This window comes from Lontra canadensis, unplaced genomic scaffold, assembly GCF_010015895.1.
Source record: "Lontra canadensis isolate GAN:19392208 unplaced genomic scaffold, GSC_riverotter_1.0 scaffold41, whole genome shotgun sequence".
Taxonomy (NCBI): domain Eukaryota; kingdom Metazoa; phylum Chordata; class Mammalia; order Carnivora; family Mustelidae; genus Lontra; species Lontra canadensis.
In genome coordinates, this window is record NW_022631035.1 from 16,023,983 (window position 1) to 16,049,205 (window position 25,223).

At 34.8% G+C, this 25,223-nt stretch overlaps 1 protein-coding gene across 1 annotated transcript in view; it reads right to left on the bottom strand.

Annotated features, from left to right (window-relative positions):
* Positions 1-25,223, bottom strand: part of EFCAB13 (EF-hand calcium binding domain 13) — a 217,963-nt gene that overhangs the window by 86,323 nt on the left and 106,417 nt on the right. Inside the window, exons 23-30 of the mRNA XM_032871038.1 lie at positions 24,777-24,848; positions 19,073-19,216; positions 18,670-18,738; positions 15,169-15,309; positions 11,169-11,240; positions 10,170-10,313; positions 9,296-9,367; positions 6,590-6,733 (exon numbers count right to left, since the gene is read on the bottom strand). Coding sequence (XP_032726929.1) covers positions 6,590-6,733; positions 9,296-9,367; positions 10,170-10,313; positions 11,169-11,240; positions 15,169-15,309; positions 18,670-18,738; positions 19,073-19,216; positions 24,777-24,848 — 858 coding nt within the window. The remainder of the gene's footprint in view (positions 1-6,589; positions 6,734-9,295; positions 9,368-10,169; positions 10,314-11,168; positions 11,241-15,168; positions 15,310-18,669; positions 18,739-19,072; positions 19,217-24,776; positions 24,849-25,223) is intronic.

The window sequence follows — 25,223 nt, forward strand, 5'->3', positions numbered from 1 at the left end:
TTGCCAAACTAATGAACACTTTTTAACTTTTTGGTCTTATTTAATACTTTCCTCCTTCAGACTCTTTTTTCACTCTTCTTTTTTTTGGTTTCCCTCCCACCATTCTAGCTGCTTCTTACTGTCCTTTAAAAACTATTCTTTCTCCACCATTACTTAAATGTTAGCATGCCCTGTGCTTTACCCTTGGCCCTCTTCTTGTTACACTATATGAACTATTTCTGAATTCTCAAGTTTCTGTTTCTAGGCCAGATCACTGTCTACTACACATCATCAGCTCTACATCCACAAGCCCCTCAAACACAATATATCCTTTGGTGGGGGGATTTAAAACACAAATAAGTTAACTATTTTATTTCTATGCAAATAACAAATCTTGGGGAACTTTGGGTCCCAAATCTTTGGGATCAAATGCATTTATTACTTCCATATTGCCAAACTTTGATTTAATTGGCTCTATCTTTATCCCCATGTGGCAGCTGGAGCACTCACTTTAGAGGGACTCTGTCCTAATTCCAGTCTATCAAGGAAAATCTGCAAGTTAAAAACTCCCTGTGATCAGCAAGCAGAGAATGGCAGGTGGCAAATGAAACTTTCAGTGAATTATTCTAATTGCATTTTCTTTTACCTTCATATCTTAAAAAGTTGTAAGAAAAGAGAGAGAACAACTTTCTGTGGTTTTGACAGTTGTGTTTACATCATTTTCTAATGAATACTATTTTTCACGGACGCTGAGTTATGAACCTAGTTTGAAGTGTCTGCTGTCAGCTTGCACAATGGGTGTATAGAAACAGGAACTAGGAATAATTGGATGTATTCAATACATAAAAGTATTGGCTAATATTATTACAAATAATTTTTATGGCATGCTCTTATTTATTTTCACAATTTTCTTTACTGATTTACTGCTTTATATTGAAGACAGACAAATTATATTGAGACAAACACAAAATGATGAAACATAAAATTCAAATAAAAGAATGAAAAATTAAGATGAGGCAAAATTAAAACAAGCAATAATTGGATTAACCTACATCATCTTCTTAAAATAAAATCTAATTTATTATAAATCAAACCCCTCCTAATTCTCAGTTTAAACTGTTATTCTGGGTTTTATATATCTGAAAGGAATTATCACATATTAATTGATTAAAAGAATATCTGAGTATTTCTGAGAAATCAGTTTTAATGGAAGATAATAAATATCTAACAATACTTTCTAAACAATTGAGAAAAAAAGGAAACTTAAAGTTTCATCTAGGTGGCAAACTTTATAAATGACCACCTATCCAGTAAACATAGTTCCTACTAAGTTTTTTAAAGCCAAGATGCACATATTGTGTATTCAGAAATACACAAACACCTAAATTTTTCCCATTAGCTGGAAGAACCTGAAAAATAAGTGAGATAATATGATTAAGGTCAAAGTAAGAAGTGAAAAGCCAACTGTTTGTTTGATCTTTCTACCTACCTCTCACTGTATTGAAACTATATATTTAACCTGTTCTCCCAACAGAATGCTTTAAATTTACTTACACTTTAAGCATTCATTTTTACTTTATTTGCAGATTTTCAAAATGTATCCTTCCCTCATAGATCTCATGGAAATTTCCCCCAAATAATCACTTTTCTCAAACAGTTATAAAGCAAAATGGTCTCAGTGATAGTAAAGATGGCATATTATTGAAATGTCAGAAAAAAGCTTTCGTATCTAGCTGAATGAGTTAAGGAAATCTTCAAGGAGGTCACATTTTTACTGATGTGGCAGTATATCTGAAGGTTAACAGATTCATGAGGAAAATGTATAGAAATATAAGTGAGTGTGATGTGTTCTGGGAACTGTAAGTAGTTTCTTAATTTTGGATTTAGTTTAAATTACTCAATTTTTTAATTAAGTGTCTTGAAACATTACAAAAATGTGTAAGAAAGTTTGTGGGAAAAGGTTAATCTAAACACATCAGATAAAAGGAACTAGATTATAAAAAAAAACCTGTGTAATTTGTGAAGGAATTTAGATTTATCTGTTCTCATTTCAATCTTTTCCCTCCATCATGCACTTCATCAAACATACTATATCCTAAGCTGAACTCATCCTGGCACTAAAGCCTGATCCTCCTCCTGTATTCCCCAGCTTATTAAAAGGCATCACTAGGGAATGTCTCCCAAGTCAAAAATCTGTTAGTCACCTTCAACTTCTTTCTCTCTCCCTTCCCTAACTTAACCAAACAATGATGAAGTTCTGCCTCCTAGAACTCTATGTATCTGTTCCTTTCTTCCCATCCCTAGAGCCAATGCCTTACTTCAACACATTATTTTTAACCTGAATTACTGCACGCCTTCTAAAATGTCTCTTTGCTTCCAATCTCGCCCTCCCCTGTTCTTTCTTAATGCTATCAGAATGCTCATTAAGGGGTGCCTGGGTGGCTCAGTTGGTTGAGTGCCTGCCTTTGGCCCAGGTCATGATCCCAAAGTCCTGGGATCAAGTCCCTGCATCAGGCTCCCTGCTCACTGGGGAGCCTGCTTCTCCCTCTGCCTGCCAAACCCCTGCTTGTGCTCTCTCTCTCTCAAACACATAAATAAAATCTTTTTAAAAAGAAAAAAGAATACCCATTATTAAGTGCAAAATTTGTCATGTCGTTTTTCTACTTTGAAATCTTCAGTGACCCTCCAGAGCCTTCAGGATAAAATTCAAAATCTGCTGCCAGAGACAAAAATAAAAACAAAACACTTCTGGATCCGCTCTTGAGTATATGGCCACTTCAATTCTTTCTTTCCCACTCCTCCTGCCACTAAGCACCACCACGATGATGACCAGTGTCAACATGAACTGTAAAGCTTGTTAAACACACAGTGCACATGTACACACACATACCTTGGCCATGATGCAGATATTCTGAAGCAGGAGATGTAAGCAATTTGTTTTTAACAAATTCCCTAGGCAATTCAGATGTAATCTGTCTGATATCCACTGGTATACCTCCTCCTGGACTGTTTAAGACTTCCTTGATTTCTCCACCAGCTTTGTTCTTCTATAATTTGTATATACTGAACACTCCTTCTTAACTCCTTCCAGTCCCCTTCCCTGTACTCCCAGTTCTTGGCTAGCTCCTACTCATATCTTAAAACTCAATGCCAGAGGTGCCTGGGTGACTCAGTCAGTTAAGCATCTGCTTTCAGCTCAGGTCATGATCCCAGGGTCCTGGAATTGAGCCCCTCGTGGGGCCCCCTGCTCAGTTGGGAACCTGCTTTATTAATATATATTTTTTTAATTTTTTAATTAAGATATAATGTATTATTAGCCCAGGGGTACAGGTCTGTGAATCACCAGGTTTACACTTCACAGCACTCACCATAGCACATATCTTTCCCCAATGTCCATAACCCAACCACCCTCTCCCTACACCCCACCCCCCCTGGCAACCCTCAGTTTGTTTTGTGAGATTAAGAGTCTTTTATGGTTTGTCTCCCTCCCGATCCCATCTTGTTTCGTTGATTCCTTTCTTACCCCCCAAACCCTCAACATTGCCTCTCAACTTTCTCATCAGGGAGAGCATATGATAATTGTCTTTCTCTGATTGACTTATTTCATTAAGTATAATACCCTCTAGTTCCAGCCACGTCTTCGCAAATATCAAGATTTCGTTTCTTTTGATGGCTGCATAGTGTTCCATTGTGTGTGTGTGTGTGTGTGTGTGTGTGTGTGTATATATATACCACATCTTCTTTATCCATTCATTTGTTGATGGACATCTAGGTTCTTTCCATAGTTTGGCTTTTGTGGACATTTCTCTTATAAACATCCAGGTGCACGTGCCCCTTCGGATCACTACATTTGTATCTTTAGGGTAAATACCTAGTAGTGCGATTGCTGGGACATAGGGTAGCTCTATTTTCAACTTTTTGAGGAACCTCCATGCTGTTTTCCAGAGTGGTTGCACCAACTTGCATTCCCACCAACAGTGTAGGTGGGTTCCCCTTTCTCCGCATCCTCGCCAGCACCCGTCATTCCCTGACTTGTTAATTTTAGCCATCCTGACAGGTGTGAGGTGGTATCTCATTGTGGTTTTGATTTGTATTTCCCTGATGCCGAGTGATGTGGAGCACTTTTTCATGTGTCTGTTGGCTATCCGGATGTCTTCTTTGCAGAAATGTCTGTTCATGTCCTCTGCCCATTTCTCGATGGGATTATTTGTTCTTTGGGTGTTGAGTTTGATAAGTTCTTTATAGATTTTGGATACTAGCCCTTTATTTGATAGGTTGTTTGCCGGTATCTTCTCCCATCCTGTCAGTTGTCTTTTGGTTTTGTTAACTGTTTTCTGTGCTGTGCAAAAGCTTTTGATCTTGATGAAGTGGGAGCCTGATTCTTCCTCTCCCTCTGCTTCTCCCTCCACTGGTGCTCTCTGTCTCTTTGCTAGTTCTCCCTCTCCCAAATAAATAAATAAAATCTCTAAAAACTTTAAAAAATATATAGAACTCAACTCCAACAGTATTTCCTCCAAGAAGCCTCTTCCAACTACCCTATCCAACCCTGTGTAAGTTAGGTACATATTGTATACATTCCCATAATACTGTTTACCTCCGTCATGGTATTTAACAATTGGTATTCTCATTGCTTGTGATCTCAGTAGACTGTAATCTCTTTTATCTTTATATATTTAGTGATTAACAAGCAATAGGTACTTAATAAAAGTTTTCCTGAATGAATGAAATTGCTCTCCTCTGAACTCTTACACAACTCAGTGTCATCACTTGTATAGGAAAAAAACTCAGTTCTCCTGTGTTTCTCCTTTACTCTCAAACTACTACCATACTCACAACATTCTGGCACCAGATGTTGGTGGGGGGGGTGTTTTCCCCCGCCAAGCAATTCTCTGCAACATCAGCTGAGCATCCTATAATTTAACTCAATTCTGACACTATCTTCCTGGAGATGGCATCAGGTCCCACAAGTTAAGGGCTCAGTCTCATAAGACTGTCCTTCCTCCTACTTCAGAAGCCAATTACAAGTAGGTCCCCAGGTTCCCCACAACTTATGTCCAACTTGGCTACAAATTGAAGATTCCTATGACTTTCTCCCCCTTGGATTCAATTATTTGCTAGAATAGTTCACAGAACTCAGGAAAACATTTAATGTTTACCAGTTTATTAAAGGATATGATAAGTATACTTGAGAACAGCCAGATGAAGAGATACATAGGGTGTGGGAGATCTGGGAGGGTCCCAAGCATAGCACCTCTGTCCCGGTGAGTTGAGGTGAATCACTTTCCTGGTATGTGGATGTGTTCATCAACCTGGAAGCTCTCTGAACAACTGGGATTTTATGGAGGATTCCTCACATAGGCATAATCAAGGATTCACTCCATTTCCAGCCCATTTCCCCTTTCTGGAGAATGCTAAAAATTCCAAGGTTCTAATCATGGCTTATCTTTTCATCCCCACCTAGGAACCAGATGCCCACCCAGAACTGCCTATTAGAACAAAAGATGCCCCTATTGCTCAAATCACTTAGGAATTTACAAGTGTCTTAGGAGCTCTATGCCAGGAATGCAGTCAAAGACCAAATATATATTTTTCTTTTTTTTTAATTATATTCAGTTAGCCACTGTATAGTACATCATTAGTTTTTGATGTAGTGTCCAATGACTCATTAGTTACGTACAATACTCAGTGCTCATCACAACACAGGCCCTCCTTAATACCCATCACCTTGTTATTGTCTTATTACCAATCACAATATCACATCACTGTTTCCCTGGTTATTATTCAAGCGCTGCCATGTAACATTGCAAATGCACTGAGCTTTTATCTCCTATATTGTTAAATACTCTTTTGTTGTTTATAGCTTGCCTCACCAACTAGACCAAAAGTTTCCTAAATATGAATACTTTATATTTATTTGATTACATTACATATTACATGACACCTTACATATAACAGGTACTTGTGATCAGGTCTTTGCATAGCCATATAGGCCACGCACTGCCTAACGCCAAAGTGTGCTGTTGACAACAGATGTTGTGCAGTGACCCCAGTCAATATGATTGATGAAACAATGCTAAAACCCATTTACTATTGTAAAACAAAAGTACTTTTAGGAATTGATTTTAAATTAATTTTAAAACACCCATGATAATTGGCAAAATTTGAAAATTATATATTGTTTTCTCTGAAAGCTCTTAGGATTCACATTCAATCAATCTCATGCCACAAATATCTCAAGCCGAGGGCAGAAAGTCTTCCCTTAGTCTATTCCTGGCTAAAAGCAGTTTTATGTCAGCACAACCTTCACAGAGAATTACTTCATGTTCCCTGATTTACATAGTAGATGCTAAAAATACACATACAAATTACACTCTGATGGAATCAACACAGGATACTTGATGGACTTTAAAAATCTTATTAATCTTATTCAAAGACTTTTCCATCAAGATAAATGCATGTTCTCAATAGACCTGCTCTATTAGAGTGTTTTTTCCATTAGGATAATAAAAAAAGAAAATTGTTGGGGAGTGAATAATGGAGGACAGGGAAGGGGAATGGAAAATTTATTGTCACTTTATTTGGAAAGCCGACTTATAGTTATTATATGTACCATCAACATCAAGCGTTTTCTCTAACATCTGGTGTTCTTCAGGCTTTACAGAAACACTGAGGTCATCAAAAGCATCTTGCAAGTTATTAATTTGAATTTTGTTGGAGTCCATCAAGTTGACAGCCTGGAGGGCAGTAGATAAATCTGAAAACATATGCGGATTCTGTTAAGTCATACATCTCAATTAATATTATCTCTATGATTCCAAAATTAATAAGCCAAATATTCCTTTATTGCAAGCATATTTCCCTGAGATGTTATTTTTGTCTTAATATAAAAAAATTAAGATGACTGAGGGTTTTTTTAAATGAATAAAACTATCAGCTTTTTTTCAAGTTAAAATAGGCCATTTTTAAGTTAAAATAGCATCTCCTAGGGAAATGTTTAATTTTATACCAGTGAGAGGGAATTCGGGGCTTATTTCTATGTATATGATACAGCCCAAATTTCAGAGTATAAAAAAATTAGACCTGAATTTTCTTTTACTTACATATTTTTCTGCTCCTTTCATTTTTTCCTTATTCCTCATACCTTTTACTCTATGATGAGAATTCTCCCCAGAAGTATGGGAATATTAGGTTTTCAGGAATATACTGTGCCTGAAAGTGGAAATGCCTTTACTTTTTAACCTAAAAGGTACAAGAATCAAATGCCACAAAATCTACAGAAGAAATATGAATTGAAGAGTTTCAAGATTACAGGTAATAGATGTAGGGGTTTTCCTATGAAGAAAACAAAAATGTTGGAGGTTCTTTCAGGCTGAAGAACTCCGCATTCTTCCCAGGTCTTATCTAAACCTCTACAAGTTTTCCCCTCTAAATGGGATCCTTAGGATTGGAGCTATGCCTCTGTCTGCTTTATCAATGAGTTAAACAAATCATCATACACTCAAGGTCGCCATTTGGGTTATAATCCCTAGTTTATGTAGGAGAATATTTAAAAGGAGGCAAAGTACAGGGATACAAAGGAATTGCAGAAAAGAGTTGTACTATTTAAGAAGACATTGTTAGATAAGAAACTTTCCAACAGATCTTAATTCTTGAGGGCCTTTAATGTCTCCAATAAATTCCAGCAGACTTTTCTGTAGAAATTACAAACTGATTCTAAAATTCACATGGCAAGGGAAAAGACCTAGAATAGCCAAAATAACTTTTTTTAAGTAGAACAAAGTTGAAGGACCAATACTACCTGAGTGCTTTCAGTGTTTATTATAAAGCTATAGTAATCCAACAGTGTGGTATCTGTGTAAAGACTGACAAAGATCAATGGAACAGAACAGAGAATCCAGGAAATAAACAAATAAACAAACATGATTTTCTACAAAAGTACAAAGAAAATTCAGTATAGAAAATATAATCCTCTCAACAATTGTGCTGAAACAAACAAATGTCCATATGCAAAACAAAACAAAACAAAAAGGAACTTTGATCCGTACTTTATTCCATATATAGAGATTAACTCAAAATAGATCATACAGCTAAGACGCAAAACCAAAACCCATAAAACTTTTAGAAGAAAACATACAATAAAACCTTTGTAAGCTGGCGCGAGGCAAAGATTTCATATGTGTGACACCAAAAGCACAATCCATAAAAGAAAAGAACTGATTAATGAGACTTCATCAAAATTAAAATTAATTCTCTTTTAAAGACACTTAAGAAAATGAAGAGACTCAGAGTAAAATTTGCTCAGTATAAGACTCAGAGAAAATATTTCCCTAAGTATATATCTGATAAAGGATATGTACCCAGAATATATACAGAAATACAAAAACAAACAGCCCAACTTTAAAAATGGGCAAAAGATCTAAACAGACACTTTACAAAGAAGATATACAGATGGCAAATAAGAACATGAGAAGATGTTCAGCATCATTAGTCATTAAGGAAATGCAAATTAAAACCACAGTGAGATACTATTCAACTTACTAGAACGATTAAAAAGACTGACTATACCAAGTACTGACAAGGATTTAGAGGAACTGGAACTCTCATTCACTGCAAGCAGAAATGTAAAATAGTGTGGCCACATTGGAAACCAGTTTGCAGTTTCTTAAAAAGTTAAACATACACCTACCATATGAGCCAGCCAAGCTTTGGTAACTGCTCAAAAGAAATGAAAGCATACGACTTGTACAATATATTGTACAATGACTTGTACACAATTATTCATAGCAGTTTTATTTGTAATAGCTCCGAACTGGAAATAGCCTAATATGCATCACCAGGTAAGCAGATATACTGTGGTCTGTCAGTAAAATGGAGTGTTGTCCAGCAATAAATAAGAATGACTTCCTGATACATGCTACATGGGTGAATCTCAAAATAATTATGCTGAATGAAAACATCCAGCAAAAAAAGAACATATCCATTTTATAAAATTCTGATAAATACAAATGAATCTATACTGACAAAAAGCAGACCAGGGGTTGCCTGAGGATGAGTGAGAGGATAGGAAATGGCAGGAGAAGATTACAAAGGAACATAAGGAAGTTTTGGGGGTGAAGGATATGTTCATTATCTTGATCATGATGGTAGTTTTATAGATGTACGCACATATCAAAACTTACCAAACTGTGCACTTTAATTATAAAAATATACATCTTTTTATATCATTTATACCTCAAAACACTTTAAATAATGACAAAAGGCAATAGGAAACTATGACAAATGAAATATTGTCTAAATGAAATATTGATTGACCCACCTTCAAATTGAGGAACTGGCTTTTTTGTGTTCAAAGACTCCAAAATTTGTTTGAGACTTACTTCACTATTTTCTAAAAAGTAAAGTATAAGGATTATAAAATGGCAAAGTGTAAAATAACCATGACGGGAAATGGGGGGATGGGCAAATTTTGTTAATTTCCGAAAATTAGGGGGATAAAAACTAATAAATTTAAAATAGTTTTACGAAGAATCTGTTCCCTTAAAATAAGAAAAAAATTCTGATTATACTATTTATCTTAATTAAATTTTGATGTATACATTTTACAAATATGATGCCAGATAAACAGAGGGTGCCTCTTCAAAATATTTCCAGAAGAAGGGGTGCCTGGGTGTCTCAATTAGCTAAGCACCTGATTCTTTTTTTTTTTTTTTTTAAAGATTTTATTTATTTACCTGACAGACAAGTCACAAGGAGGCAGAGAGGCAGGCAGAGAGAGGGGGTGGGGAAGCAAGCTCCCGGCTGAGCAGAGAGCCCGATATGGGGCTCGATCTCAGGACCCTGAGATCATGACCTGAGCTGAAGGCAGAGGCATTAACCCACTGAGCCACCCAGGCGCCCCATAAGCACCTGATTCTTAATCTTAGCTCCTGTCTTAATTTCATGGTGATGAGTTCAAGCCCCCCATTGGGCTCCACACTGGGCATGGATGCACTAGGTAAGTAAATAAATAAATAACATTTCCAAGAGAAAAGTATTAATTTTAATTAGTTCTCAGTATGCTTATGTTCTCATTATGTTTCTAAGACCTAGTTTATCTAAACTATGCATACATATAACAGATATCCCAAGCTCACAGTAGAACTAGGACTTCATTAAGCTCAACATAGAATGTTCTTTCAAAAAGGGCTCACCATCAGTAGATGCTTGACCCAGAATCTCCTGGAATGTCTTATTGGTCAGTGGAATTCCCGTACTCAAGAGTTGGAAGCTCAGTTCATTTGCAGGCATCTTATCATTTCTGATCTTATCAAGAGTTGTAATCTCTTTAAATAAATCTGTAAATACATTAAGAATAGAGAACAAAGGAGGAGGCTTGGGCAAATTCCTTTCTTAGACTTAACACCCTACTTGCAGCGAGTAGATGTTTACGAAAGGAATTCTGAGCGAAAGGGCTTTCAAAACATATTAATGGGCTTTGGTTTCAGAAGTCACTTAAACAATAAGCAAAATTTAACACACCCCTAACCAGCTAAAAATTGAACTTCTGCAAAACTTTTGTAAAAATTTGCTTTTATTATTTCCCCTCAAAGGTAAAAACTACTACATGCTCCAGTCTTTCACAGACTGTAAAGCATTTCAAGTACAGCTAGGTACTAGCTCTTAGAATGAGAATAGCTAGCAGAAATAGAACACAGGTAGTTGGAGAAAGAAAAATGAAAATATAAATCTGCTATGCCCTTAAAAACACGTAGTAACATCCTATCCTAGGATTAGAGAACCTCTCTTACCTACCTGCTAGTTTTAGATGTGCTAGATCTTTTTTTTTTCCTTTACTTTCTTTTACAATGTTTCATTATAGGTGAGATAAAGAAGCATGTGGAAATTATTAGAGGTGAGAGAAAATTGTACTAGATTCATGGGATACCTTACACTGAAGCATATACTGAGACAAACTGTTTGCTTTAAGGAAGCATTAATTCTAGGAATGTAATCTAAATAATTCATTATGGTCAAAGTATAGACTGACTATGATAAGGAATAAGAAAGCAGATTATAACATCTCAGTAAAGCAAAGAAAACTTAAGGAATTAAAAGCACAAGGCAAAACAAACTATACTTTAGAAAAAGTAGAATACCATAGAATGATCTTAGAAGTTTATTTTTAATTTTCATTCTTTTACTATACTTACTGTTGAATGGTGTTGATGGTTTAGATGAATTAGTGAAAACATCAATAATATCTTTTACGATCTTGTTATTTTCTGCAAAGTTAAGAAATAAAATAGGGTTTAAATAGATTTCAACCTCATTAAGGCAAGGATCTGATATTGCTTTAATATAATTTCATTCAGTTTTCAAAATTCTATGACTATAATACATGGTAAGAAATACATTTAGATTGTGAGCATGTGCATGCACACACACACACACACAAATAAATGTTTTATAAAACAATACTTATGTGCTGCATACTGATACTGTCTAACAAATTCCACATGATTTCATTTCATTTTAAAATGCTATTCAGGACTTAGTAAATTTATTTCACAACCCAGTATTGTGACCCATGGCTTAAAGAAATTACACAAAGGTTATATAGTTCAAAAATATATACACACCTATAAAGAATATGAGAGAATACATAGGGCCCCTCCCTGCAGAGACGATTTATACTACAAAGACAGCCAAGGAAGAGAAAGAATTAAAAAAAAAAAATTCCTTTGGAAAAAAGTTCTGTTTGGTGAGAAAAGAGAAATTCAACTTGTTTTTACTGTCACCACTCCCTATTTAACCCTGAACCGAACAAGGAAAAACTATACATGAAAGAAAATATATAAAATTATTAATTTTTCCAAGTAGTAAAAACTCTTACAAAAACCTAATAACTGAATTTCAATTTCCTCTGAATTATCCATAACATCATACATAAATATTTCTTATTCTTTGGAGGACAGGGTTCAGGATACATTACCCGCAAAACACAGCACCTCAACATACTGAATATTTTAAGCTGAAGAAATTTGAGAAATGGAAGGTGCAGTTAGGATTCAGACTTTCCCATCCTCCCTGAAGCAGGTCATTAAGACTCTCACATGAGAGATGCTCTTGCTATACCCAGAGGAACAGAGCATCCTTACCTCTAAAGACTGAGGGTTGGAGGGACACCCAGAGGAAAGTGAAGGAACAAGCCTTGTTAAATTTCCCCCAGTTTACCTCCCTTGGCTCATATCATTTTGCCCTATCACATTTTCCACCACTTTCTATCCTTTATCAAACATAACATTAAAACATTAGGGTTTAACCACTTTATGGGTCTTCATTTCCTTATGTATACTCCCCTTTCACGTAAGTTTATATTAAATATATATGCTTTTCTCTTGTTAATCTTTTGTTACAGAACTCCAGAAGAGTTCTAGAGAACCTAGAAAGGTAGAAGGAAAAGATTTTTTTTCCCCCACTCCTACAGAATCCTGCTTCAGGTATCACAGGCTCACAGACTGAATATAACCGAGATACAATCATTTTCATTGTCTTAGGGAGTGTTGGGGTTTTCTTCTCATTTGAATTTAATTATCTTAATATAGGATATGTGCCCTCAAGTTACCCTACAGTCCACATCCCTTCCTTTCATCTTATACCTAATTCATTTTATTAATTTTCATTATGTCCCTGGCTACTGCAGACATTTGAGTCAGCTGACTCTGGTCTGCTTCAAAAGTTACCCTTCTCTGGAAGCCTACTGTAATTTGTTTAAAGAGCAAATATTGGAACTATTGCACTGTATCTCTTGAAGTGGTGGATGATTTGACCCATCTTTCCTGTTCTTTTTTTTTTTTTTTTTAAGATTTTCTTTATTTACTCGTCAGAGAGAGAGAAAGAGAGAACAGGGAGAGCAGCAGGCAGAGCAGGGGGAGGGAGAAGCAGGCTCTCCACTGAGCAGGGAGCCCGATGAGGGACTCCGTCCCAGGACCTTGGGATCATGACCTGAGCCAAATGAAGGCAGATGCTTAACCAACTAAGCCACCCAGGCTCCCCCCTTCTTTCCTGTTCTAAGCAGTTAGTTTGGCCTTAAGTATTTCCTCACTCTTGAGATTTTTGTAGATTGAAAGTTTCTATAGAGACTGCTTGTATAGAAACCTAGAGTCGTTGAAGAAAATACACCAAATGCCTAAATAACGAGGAAGAATTTCTCCTGAGTCAAAGAAGCAGAGAGAAAGAAAGAGAGGGCGGGATTAGGAGGGCCGAGGGGGAGAGAGACTAGAAGTCTGATGGGAAAGAATGAGAACTGCCCTGGGGGAGCACCCCGTTCCCAAACCCCTTCCCATAGATGCAGGATTACCATAGGCTCCGTCCACTAGGTGTCAGTAGAAACGATGCAAGGGAGGTTTTTTGTTTTTGTTTTGCTTTTTAACTTTTTATTTATTTATTTTATTAACATATAATGTATTCTTTGTTTCAGGGATGCAAGAGAGTTTTAAAAGCTCTTCCTTTATCTCCCACATTATGGTGCAACCTTAGAATTGGAGAGGGTGCCAGTAATGAATTAACCTAGATATCTGGATCAACCATTCTACTAAAAAGAACTAAAAATTTTAAGTAAAATTATTGCTTTAAAATTACCTTAAATCAATTTGCTGCCAAGAAAGTAAGAAATTTCCAGACTAACAACCGATTGAAGGCTGTAATCCAGAAACACGGTTACTGTTTTTCACCCAGAGTATTTGCCAAAGACAAAATAAAACATTGGACAAACTTAAGTTTGTATTTTCAAAGGTCTGACAAAGCCTAGGTTTCTCCCAAATTGGGGGGTTTATCCTCAACTTACAAAAATGTTTCTCTAGATTTCAATACCCAGAGAAAATATCAAGAAAATATCAAGAATAAGAAAAAATTCCTTTTATAGATAATTCGGCTTTTCTCTCTAGCTACTTTAAGACTTTCTTTCCTTCTGGTAGGCTGCAGTTTCATCATGATAAACCTATGTATGGATGGATTTCCTTTCATCCTATGTGGGATTCACTGGACTTCTTTAATTGGTAGGTTTAGGTCTTTCTCATTCTGGAAAATTCTCTGCTATAGTTCTCCAAATATTTTCTCTGCAACCATTTTGTCTCTTCTCCCCTCAATGGATATATATCATGTCTACTCGTTTTTTCTTTTTCTACCTTTACTGAAATATAATTGACATATAGCATTATATTAATTATAATGTAAGTGTAAAGTATGTAACATTGTAGTCTGATATACATATATATTTCAAATCAATTCCTGCAATAAGTAGCCTTTTCATTCTGCCTTCCTCTTAGCCTCTTTCTTGTTTCTTTCTATACTGCATTTTGTATAATTTCTTCAAACTATTTTGCAATTCATATTTCTTCACCTATGTTTAATCTGCTGACATTATTGTCCATTAATTAATTTTAATTATTACTTTTTTAATTTCTAGAAGTTCTGTTTCTTTTTTTCAAATTTTAGTCTCCCTCACATGGTTCCAAATTTATCTTTTTTTCTTTAGAAGAATAAGAATACAGGAAAAGTGAAATTAAATGAATGGAAAATACTTACATAAAAAGGACAATATATCATGAACAAAATGGGTTTTTCCAAATTTTAGGTTTCATTTGATATTTTAAAATTAACATAATTCTCCACACTCACAGATTACAGGAAAAACCCCTATGATCTACCTAAACAGATGCATAAAAATTGTTTGGGAAATTCATGATAAACCAAATAAACAAATATAAATTCAATCCTTTAGCAAACAAGGAATAGAAGGCAATTTCCTCAGTCTGGTGAACAGCATTTATGAAAAATGCCACAGTAAATATCACATTTATTGGAGGAGCTCTGTTTTTAAGAATTATCCTATCTCTGGAATCCAGAGTTGGAGAAATGGAAGAGCAGGGCTCTATCGTATTTATTATTGTGACCATCATAATCTAATAAAGGAGTATCTGGTTTTGAAACATAGATAACAAGAATACTTGCTTCTATTCGTCTTCTCCAAATAAAGACTATCCACATGCTTTCCAAAAGGGTTCTAACAGTTCACAGTGACCAAGATTTACACATCAGTTCTATAACAACCTTCCTAAATATACAGTATTATTATTCTTAAAAAAAGATTAGCCTGTGTGAGCGCGTGTATTCTAAACAGGAAACCTGTGAGGTAACTCAAGTGCTCACCATCTGTTGCAGAGTTCAGTGACGCCTCAGGTTTTTCTTCACTTAAAGGTTTCTCCAGGTTCTCCAAGGCAGATAAAAGGTCTTTAAGATCAACTTTCCCATCAAAGACACTATTAACAATGTTGGATGCATCTTCTATTTCTATATAGAGAAGTGACAGAACGTAAAGATATTAGTTGGCCAGTCTATCCAGATAAGCATATCACAACTTGAGTTGGGTGAAATGTATTCATTTTCTTGAAAACAGTCTTGAGGGTTTTGCTTCTCTGAAATATCCTCCAAACCGAGAGCTCCAAAAATTTATAGGTTTAAATGTGTGCATTAAAAAATAAGAAACGCTGCTCCTCCTCTGGCTCCCTGCTCAGAGGGGAGCCTGCTTCTCTTCCTTTGCTGCACCTCCTTGCCTGTGAACTCTTGCATGCTCTCTCTCTCTCTCTCAAATAAATAAAATCTTAAAAACAAAAACAAAAACATGAAATGCCGAAATATTTTATTAGTTCAACTCGTGAAGCTCAACAAAAACAACAAAATATCAAAATGACCCCAAAGAAAACCACACCACTATTGGGGAAGTGGGGGAAGCAGCCCATTCTGTCTTCATCCAAATGTTTGGAGATAATGACAGTGTTGTTGATGAGATGCCAACAACTTGGTGATTTATTAATCAGTTTTAAGTATTATTCATTTATATATTTTAATTTCATTTGTATCCAAGTTATGACGGTCTTCTTTTTTATGTCCTCCCTATTTTTTTCCCTTCATCGTACTTCCTAAAGCACTCTCTGTCAATCTTTTGAAAGAACAAAGTTTTGGTTATATGGATAATTTCTTTTGTGTGTGTGTGTGTTTGTGTTTGTGTTCTGTTTCACTAACTTCTACCTTCAACTTCGTTAGCTCCTGACTAGTACTTTTTGGGGAGATTGTTTTTGCTGTTTTGTTGTTTGTTTCTTGTAAGCTTCATGAGTTGAACATTTAAGAAAAATTATCTTTTAATGTTTCCTTTTTATTAATGAATTCATTTAGCCAGCATACAGGACATCATTCATTTTTGATGGAGTGTTCAACAATTCAATAGTTGATATAACACATAAAGCATTGTGTGTTATTCATTTATTCTATTTTTTCCTTTCTTCATGGAACCACATTATTACTGAGGTCTCTCTCTGGTGCAAATGTAAATCTAGTTATTGTTATGGTGTGTAATATGTATGGACCATATTTTATTCAACCATTTCCCTGATGATGGGTGTCTACGTTGCTTTCATTTTTATCCTCCCATAGTGTTGCAGGAAACACCCTTGAACATGTCTCTAACAAGAAACTTCTCTGGGTTATTTATCTAAAAACAGAATTATTGAGGGGCACCTGGATGGCTCAGGCCTTACATCTTCCTTCGGTTCAGGTCATGATACCAAAGTCCTGGGATCAAGCCCCACATTGGGCTCCTTACTCGGCGGGAAGCCTGCTTCTCCCTCTCCCCCTGCTTGTGTTCCCTCTCTCACTATGTATGTCTCTCTCTCTCAAATACATAAATACAATCTTTAAAAAAAAAGAATTATTGGGCCATAAGAAATATGCATACTTGACAAGTACTGCTAGATTGCAATCCAGAATGCTGTACCATTTTACCTACTCACCAACAATTCGTGACTATTTCCAAATCTCTTCACATATATATTTACCTATTTGGGCTTCACCTCCTGTACTGACTCCTTAGATCCTTGCTTATTTTTCCAATTGATTTTTTTTCTTCCTACTGCTGATTTGCAGAATTTCCTCATATTTGAGATATTAATCTTTTGTTAATTATCTTGTAATTATCTTTTTCCAGTCTGTTATATACTTTAGAGTTCTTCATTTAGCAGAAATCCTTAATTTTGATGTAATTACATCCTTTTTCACCCTATGGTTGCGCTTTGGGGGAGTAGTATTTTTAAGAAGGGATCCACGACCATAAGGCACAATATTTTTCCTTACATTTTCTTCCATCAGTTGTATAGTTTTACCTTTGAGATCCATTTTCATATCCATTTGATTCTTGAAGGTTATTTTTTTATATGGTATGAAGCGGGATTCTACTCTGTTTTCTCCCACATAGTAAGCCAATTTTCTCAAATCATATACTAAGTATCTTTAACCCCCTGACTGACGATGTCATCTCAATTACATTCCAAGTTCCCATTAACAGGAGTCTCTGCTGGTCTGTATTATAATGCATTGGTCTATTTGTAACACTATATTGAAATAGTGTTATATAGAACTAATGAATCACTGAAAACTACATCAAAAACTAATGAAGTATTATACAGTGGCTAACTGAACATAATAAAGAAAAAAATTTTTAAAATAAAATAGCATTGTAATATGTACTAATATCTGATAAAGCAACTTCCTCATTATTTTTTCAAAAGGGTCTTAGCTATTCATAGACCTATAATCTTCAAAAAAAATACAGAATTATTTTGTCAAGTTTCCTTCCAAAATGATCCTGAGATAGTGATGGAAATGCATTCAAAGTGCAGATCAATTTAGAGAGAATCCACTGATTTCAATACTCATTTTAAAACCCCAGACTGAGGACCATAATTCTCAATCTCAATGTCTGTGGTCCAAGGCTATTTCAGTGTCTCCATGATAGAACTGTGTTGAAATTTCAAAAAGGACTGAAAAAAAGTTAAGCATTTAGCTTAAGTTTTTGACAAAGAACTATAGAGTAAGTGTAAAATAATAATAATAAAATGGGGAAATAAATAAATAATAACAGAAGAGAGCAAAAGTCACTAGAGGTGATTAAAAAAACAAAATCCAATTACTTTGATAAGAAAATGGGTAAACCTGTCAGCAATAATAAAGAAAAAAGAGAAAAAAGTAATACAAGGGATGCATGGGTGGCTCAGTTGGGTTAAGTGTCCAATTCTTGTTTTTTAGCCCAGGTAATGATCTCAGGGATGTGGGACAGAGCCAGGGGTGGGGCTCCTCACTCAGCAGGGAGTCTGCTGGAAAGATTCACTTCCTCTGTCCCCCCCCCCACTTTCTCTCAAGTAAATAAATCTTTTAAAAAAGGTAATTCAAGAATATTATAGGGGCTTCTGGGTGGCTCAGTCATTAACCATCTGCCTTCGGCTCAGGTCATGATCCCAGAATCCTGGGATCGAGTCCCGCATTGGGCTCCCTGCTCAGCAGGAAGCCTGCTTCTCCCCGTCCCCGTTCCCCCTGCTGGTGTTCCCTCTCTTCCTCCCTCTGTGTCAAATAAATAAATAAAATCTTAAAGAAAAAAAAAAAAGGATATTATGGTATGAAAATTATGTGTTCATATATTTAAAAACCTAGAGTTTAAAAAATATACACATCAACTCTGTTTAAACAAGAAAAAGAAAAAAAAGGAGCTTGGTAAAGTATATATAAAAATATACATAATTTATACACACACATAACTATATATACACCAACCCCAAAAAATGAAGTTTCTTTTTTCATATTCATTTCAAATTCCATACTTACTTTGGCACTCGATAAATTCATCAGTTTGGGTCAATGTTCTGATAAAATCCTTAAAGTTCACCACTTCATCTTTTTTTAAAAAAGAAAAAGAGAAAGAATTTAGATTTTTTTGTAGAGAAGACCATTTGATGTTATAAACCAGAACTATAAACATAAAAATAATGGGAGGACTGGCAATCCTATTGTGATGTACATGATATGCAGATTAGAACTAAAATAAAGTTATAGGAGATATACTCTGAAAATCAATTCCTTCAATACAAACCCATCAATTGAAAGAAAAGAAAATACATTTTCAATTTTTCTTTTTAAAGATGTAAAAGGGATGTATCTTCTTGGGCATATACAGTGAAACTTCTGAAATACTAAAACTTTGTTATTTTAAATTGAAATAATTACTCACCATTAGGATTAGTATTATCCAAAGCCTCCTTTATTTTATCATCTGTTAGACAGATTCCAATGGGATTTAAATTTTGCTTAAGGTCAGGAATGGCTGTAAGTTCATTTTTGTGAATGTTGATGTTGTAAAATTGGTTTTTATCTCCTGGGAAGAGATAATCACCTCCAATTAGAAATTTTCATGTATCTCCCTTATGTTTTAAAGATAAGTGGGAAAAAAAATATTCTAATATATAAAATTATACTTAAAAGGCAGTATTTGTATTTATCTATGTACCAATCTGTTCCTAAAATAATTTAAAATAGGTGACAATAGTCATATATAGAATTTAAGAAATAAAACCAAAGAGCATAGGGGAAGGGAGGGAAAAATAAAACAAGATAAAATCAGAGATGGAGACAAACCATAAGAGACTCTTAAACATAGGAAACAAACTGAGATTTGTTGGAGGAGAGGTGGGTAGGGGGATGGGGTGACTGGGAGATGGACATTAAGGAGGGCACGTGATGTAATGAGCAATGGGTATTCTTTTTTTTTTTTTTAATGTTCAGTTAGCCACTGTATAGCACATAATTAGGTTTTGATGTAGTGTTCTATGATCCATTAGTTAGTATAACACCCACTGCTCATCACAGCACATGCCCTCCTCAAAACCCATCACCCTATTACCCCCTCTCCCTACCCTCCTCCTCCCCTCTGAAACCCCCAGATTGTTTCTCGGGGTCCAAAGTCTCTCATGGTTCATCTCCCTCTCTGATTCTTCCCCCTTTGGATTTCCCTCCCATCCCCTGTGGTCCTCTGTGCTATTGTTTATGTTCCACATAAGAGTGAAACCATATGATAATTATCTTTCTCTGCTATATTTATTCCACTTAACATAATCCCCTCCAGTTCCATCGTATCAATGCAAATGGTGGGTGTTCATCGTTTCTGATGGCTGAGTAATATTCCATTGTGTATATGCACCACATCTTCTTTATCCATTCATCTGTTGAAGGGCATCTCAGCTACTTCCACAGTTTGGCTGTTGTGGACATTGCTGCTATGAACATTGGGGTGCACATGCCCCTTCTTTTCACTACACCTGTACCTTTTGGGGTAAATACATACTAGTGCAATTGGTGGGTGGTAGGGTAGCTCTATTCTTAACATCTTGAGGAACCTCCATACATTTTCCTTAGTGGCTGTACCAACTTGCATTCCCACCAACAGTGTAAGAGGGTTCCCCTTTCTCCACATCCTTGCCAACATTTGCTATTTCCTGTTTTGTTAATTTTTGTCATTCTAAGTAGTGTAAGGTGGTATCTCATTGTGGTTTTGATTTGTATTTCCCTGATGGCTAGTGATATTGAGCATTTTCTCACAGAACTCTGGGTATTCTATAAGACTGATGAATCACTGACCTCTACCTCTGAAGCTAATAATATATCATATATTAATTAATTGAATTTAAATTAGAAAAAAAGAAACCCCTCAGAAAAAGGAGATATAATAGACAAACACTAAACAAGAGAGAGCAGTATAGCTATACAAATATGACAAAGTAGACCTTATGTGAAGAGGAATTTTTAGAGATAAAGAGAGACATTTCATAATGATATTTCAATCCACTAGATGGACATAACAATTCTAAATTTGTATGTACTTAATGATAGAGTCTGAAAAACATGTAATGAAAAAACTGAAGGAACTAAACAAAGAGATGGATAATTATATTGTGAAATTTTTAAGTGCACCAAGAATAATTATTTTCTTATATTGCCTATGAATGATTTAATAAACTCTCTGTAAAATAATTTAGCAATATCATTTAAAAGCTTTATATTAAATAAAATAAGATACATGACAATAAGTACACATAAATGTATAAATGTAAGTAAGGAAATTGGAGGAAAGGAATAGAGGAGCAATAAAAATAAGACAAAAGACAGCAATAGACAAAGTACATGACATAACTCCTATGGTCATATACATAAATTTTGCAACACCAAATGTGTACATCTAACAAGAGCCTTCTAGTAAGCTAAAACTTACAGAATTAAAGGGAGGAATAGATGAACCCACAATAAGCTGCAGATATGGGCACCTTGCACTTAGTAATTAATAAAACATGTAGAATAAACATCAGTAAGAATTAGAATATTCAACCAAACTAGCAAACAATCTAACCTAATGGATATTTACAGAACACTACCAGACAACTATAGAATATACATTCTTTCAAGTGTACATGGAATATTCACCTAGATAGACCACATGCTAGTCTTTAATAAAACAAATCTTAATTAATTTAAAAGCACTTAAATTGTGCAAAATAAATTCTCTGACCAAGGTATATTAAATTAGAAATCAGTAACAAGAAGATACCTAGAAAATATCCAAATATCCAAATATTTGGAAATTAGTACATTTCTAAACAACTCACATTTCAAAAAGCTATCACAAGGTAAATTAGAAAATATTTTAAATAAGTGATTATCAAAACATAATATAAAATTTTGTAAGATGCAGTGAAATTGCTCAGAGGGAAATCTGTAGCTTTAAATAATGGAAAGGCAGAAAAGCAGTGGTATTAAAAAGTACTATTATGAAATTCTTTTTTTTATTCTTTTTTATAGTTGTACAGTATAGAAGCTATAGTTTATTTAACTAATCTCCAAGGTTTACACTTTAAGTATTTTCCATTATTTTGCAATTTCAAATAAGTCTGTAATAAATAACTTTATGCATCTGTATTTTCACATTGGTGCAGGATATCTTCAGGGAAAATTCCTAGAAGTGGGATTGCTGAGCCAAAAGGTAAACGCATATGCAGTTTTGTTAGACATTGCCAAATTCCCTCCAAAAGAATGGTAGTATTTTACATGCTCATGAGCTACAGATAAATGCCTTTTTCTCTACAAACTAACAAACAGAATATGTTGTCAAGGTTTTCAATTTCTCTCAGTCTAATGGGTGAGAAATTGAATCTCCATTTTAGTTTGCATATTTCTTTTTTTAAGATTTTATTTATTTATTTGACAGAGAGAGATCACAAGTAGGCAAAGAGGCAGGCAGAGAGAGAGGGGGAAGCAGGCTCCCTGCCAAGCAGAGAGGCCAATGCGGGGCTCAATCCCAGGACCCTAAGATCATGACCTGAGCTGAAGGCAGAGGCTTTAACCCACTGAGCCACCCAGGTGCCCCTAGTTTGCATATTTCTTATTATGAGTAAAATCAAACATCTCAATATGTTCTTGGGCCATTTTAGAAATTTTTAATTATTTCTATATCCATGACTTTTGGCCATTTTTCTATATTCCTTCTGTGATATACGTTGCAAATAGTTTCTCCCATTTTGTCATCTGTTCTTTGACTTTACCTATGGTATTGCATTAATAGACAAAATTTGGGGTTTTTAAAATGTTTTCAAAGACCGATGTCAAAAAGCTTACTGCCTATGTTTTCTTCTAGGAGTTTTGTGGCTTCAGGTCTTATGTGCAAGTCTTTAGTCCATTTTGATCTAATTTTTGTGCACAGTCTAAGATAGCAGTCCAGTTTCATTCTTTTGCATACAGCTGCCCAGTATTCCCAGCACCAGTTACCAAAGAGTCTGTCTTTTCCCCTTGTTTATTCTTGGCTGCTTTGTCATGAACAAATTGAACAAATATGCAAGGGGTTATATCTGCACTCTCTGTTCCATTCCATTGATTTCCATGTCTGTTTTTATGCCAATAACATACAGTTTTTATTACGATAGCTTTGTAATAAAGTTTGAAATGAGAAAGTAGGATGGCTCTAGCTTTGTTCTTTCTCAAGATTGTTTTGGAGCTTCAAGGTCTTCTGTGGTTCCACACAAGTTTTAGGATTATGTGTTCTAGGTCTGTGAAAAATGCCGTTGGAATTTTGATAGGGATTACACTAAGTGTGTAGGTTCCTTTGGGTAGTATGGACATTTTAACAATATTTGACTTTCCAATCCCTGAGCATGAAATATCTTTCCATTTGTTTGTGTCATCTTCAATTTCTTTTGTCAGCATCTTATAGTTTTCAGTGTACAGGTCTTTCACCTCCTTTGTTAAATATTTTATTCTTTTTGATATAATTATAATGGGATAGTTTTCTTAATATTTTTTCCGATAGTTTATTAGTGAATAGAAATGCAACTGGTTTTTCTATATTGATTTCATATTCTACAACTTTACAAAATTTATTAGTTCTAACAGTTTTTTTGATAGGGCCTTTAGGGTTTTCTGTATATAATATGTTATCTGCAAATAGGAACAGTTTTACTTCTTTTTTTTACAATTTGGATGCCTTATATTTCTTTTTCTTATGTAATTGTCCTCAGTGGACTTCTAATACTGTGAATAAAAGTGGTGAGAAAAATTAAAGCATGGGGAATATAGTCATTAATACCGTAATACCATTTTGTGGTGACAGATGGTAACTACACTTATCATGGGGAGAACTGAGTAATACACAGAACTGTTGAATCACTATGATGTACGCTTGAAACTAATACAACTTTGCATGTCAAATGCACTTCACTAAACAAAACAAAACAAAAAAGTGACAAGAATGGGCAACCTTATTTTGTTCCTGATCTTAGAAGAAAAGCTTTCAGTTTTTCACCATTGAGTATAATGTTAGTTGTGGCCTTCGTTATGTTGATGTATGTTCTCTCTATATCCACTATGTTGAGAGTTCTTATCATAAATGAATGTTATCTATCATAAATTCATATTTGGCAGTTTCTATCAATTTAAATACACACTTACCATATATCCCAGCAATCCTACTTCTTGGTATTCAGCTAAGAGAAATGAAAATATATGTACACACAAAAACCTGTATATAAATGTTTATAGAAGCTTCATTCATAAACATCAAAACCCAGAAATAATTTAATAGTCTATCAATTGCTAAATGGATAAACTGTACATTCATACAATGGAATAATATTCACCAATAAAATGAAACAAACCACATGCAAAATGTCGATGAATATAAAGTATAATATGCTACGTGAAAGGAGCCAGACTCAAACGAGCTTCATATGTTCTGATTTCATTTATGTGACATTCTAGAAAAGACAAAACTTTAGTGTCAAAGAATACATCTGTGGTTACCAGGGATGAAGGTTCAGAGAGGGGATGGACTATGCAAGGACACAAAGGAATGTCTGGGGTGATATATTCTATGTGCTATTTAGTAATGGTTACACGACATTATTATCAAGAATTCAAAGAACTGTACACCTAAAATAGGTGGTTTTACTATATATAAGTCACATTGTAATAAACATAAACTTGTCCTAAAATAGTGTAGTCAAGAAAGTGGCTGAGGATACATTAAAAACAAAAAAGATAAGCATAAAATCCCCTTTGCTAGGTTTATCAAAGTTTTAAAAATTATTTTCCAATCATTTATAATTTTCTAATAAATTTAGGTCAGGTATACCTAGCAAATAATCTCAGAGAATATTATATAATCCAGTAATTTTCTAGCATGATTAGGGTATACCTACAGTTCTGAGTTTAGGGAAAGCTTAGCAGTCTTTGCCAAATAATTTGGACAAAAATTATATAACCCAATATTGTATTGTTTTATCTTCATATTGTTTCTTACTTATCTATGCTCTCTCTAATCCTGTGTTGTTTTAACATGAAAACCACTGCTTGCCCTTCCAGATATAGGCAGTAGATACCTATGAAGTAAAACTCACCTGTGTCTTTAGGAACTCTTAATGTATTGCAGAACTTAGTTAAAAATTCTTGAATGGTAATCTTGCCATTTTCTGTAATGCAAAGTAAAATTTGGCTGAAAGAGCTATTGCTTCTGAATTAATATACCAGAAACTAAGAGTCAAATTATAATCAAAGTGAAAAGCCTGGGAATCAGCCTATCCTATTCCTTCCTCCTTAACTTCTGCAAATAATATGATTACCAACTTCTATTTAATTATTTCCAGATACTTGAATCTATCACTATGCTAGTTAATGTCTGAACTATTACAACAGCATCGTTAAAACTAGCCACAATAACCAAACTATGGAAAGAACCTAGATGTCCATCAACAGATGAATGGATAAAGAAGATGTGGTATATATATATATACACAATGGAATACTATGCAGACATCAGGAGAAACGAAATCTTGCCATTTGCAACA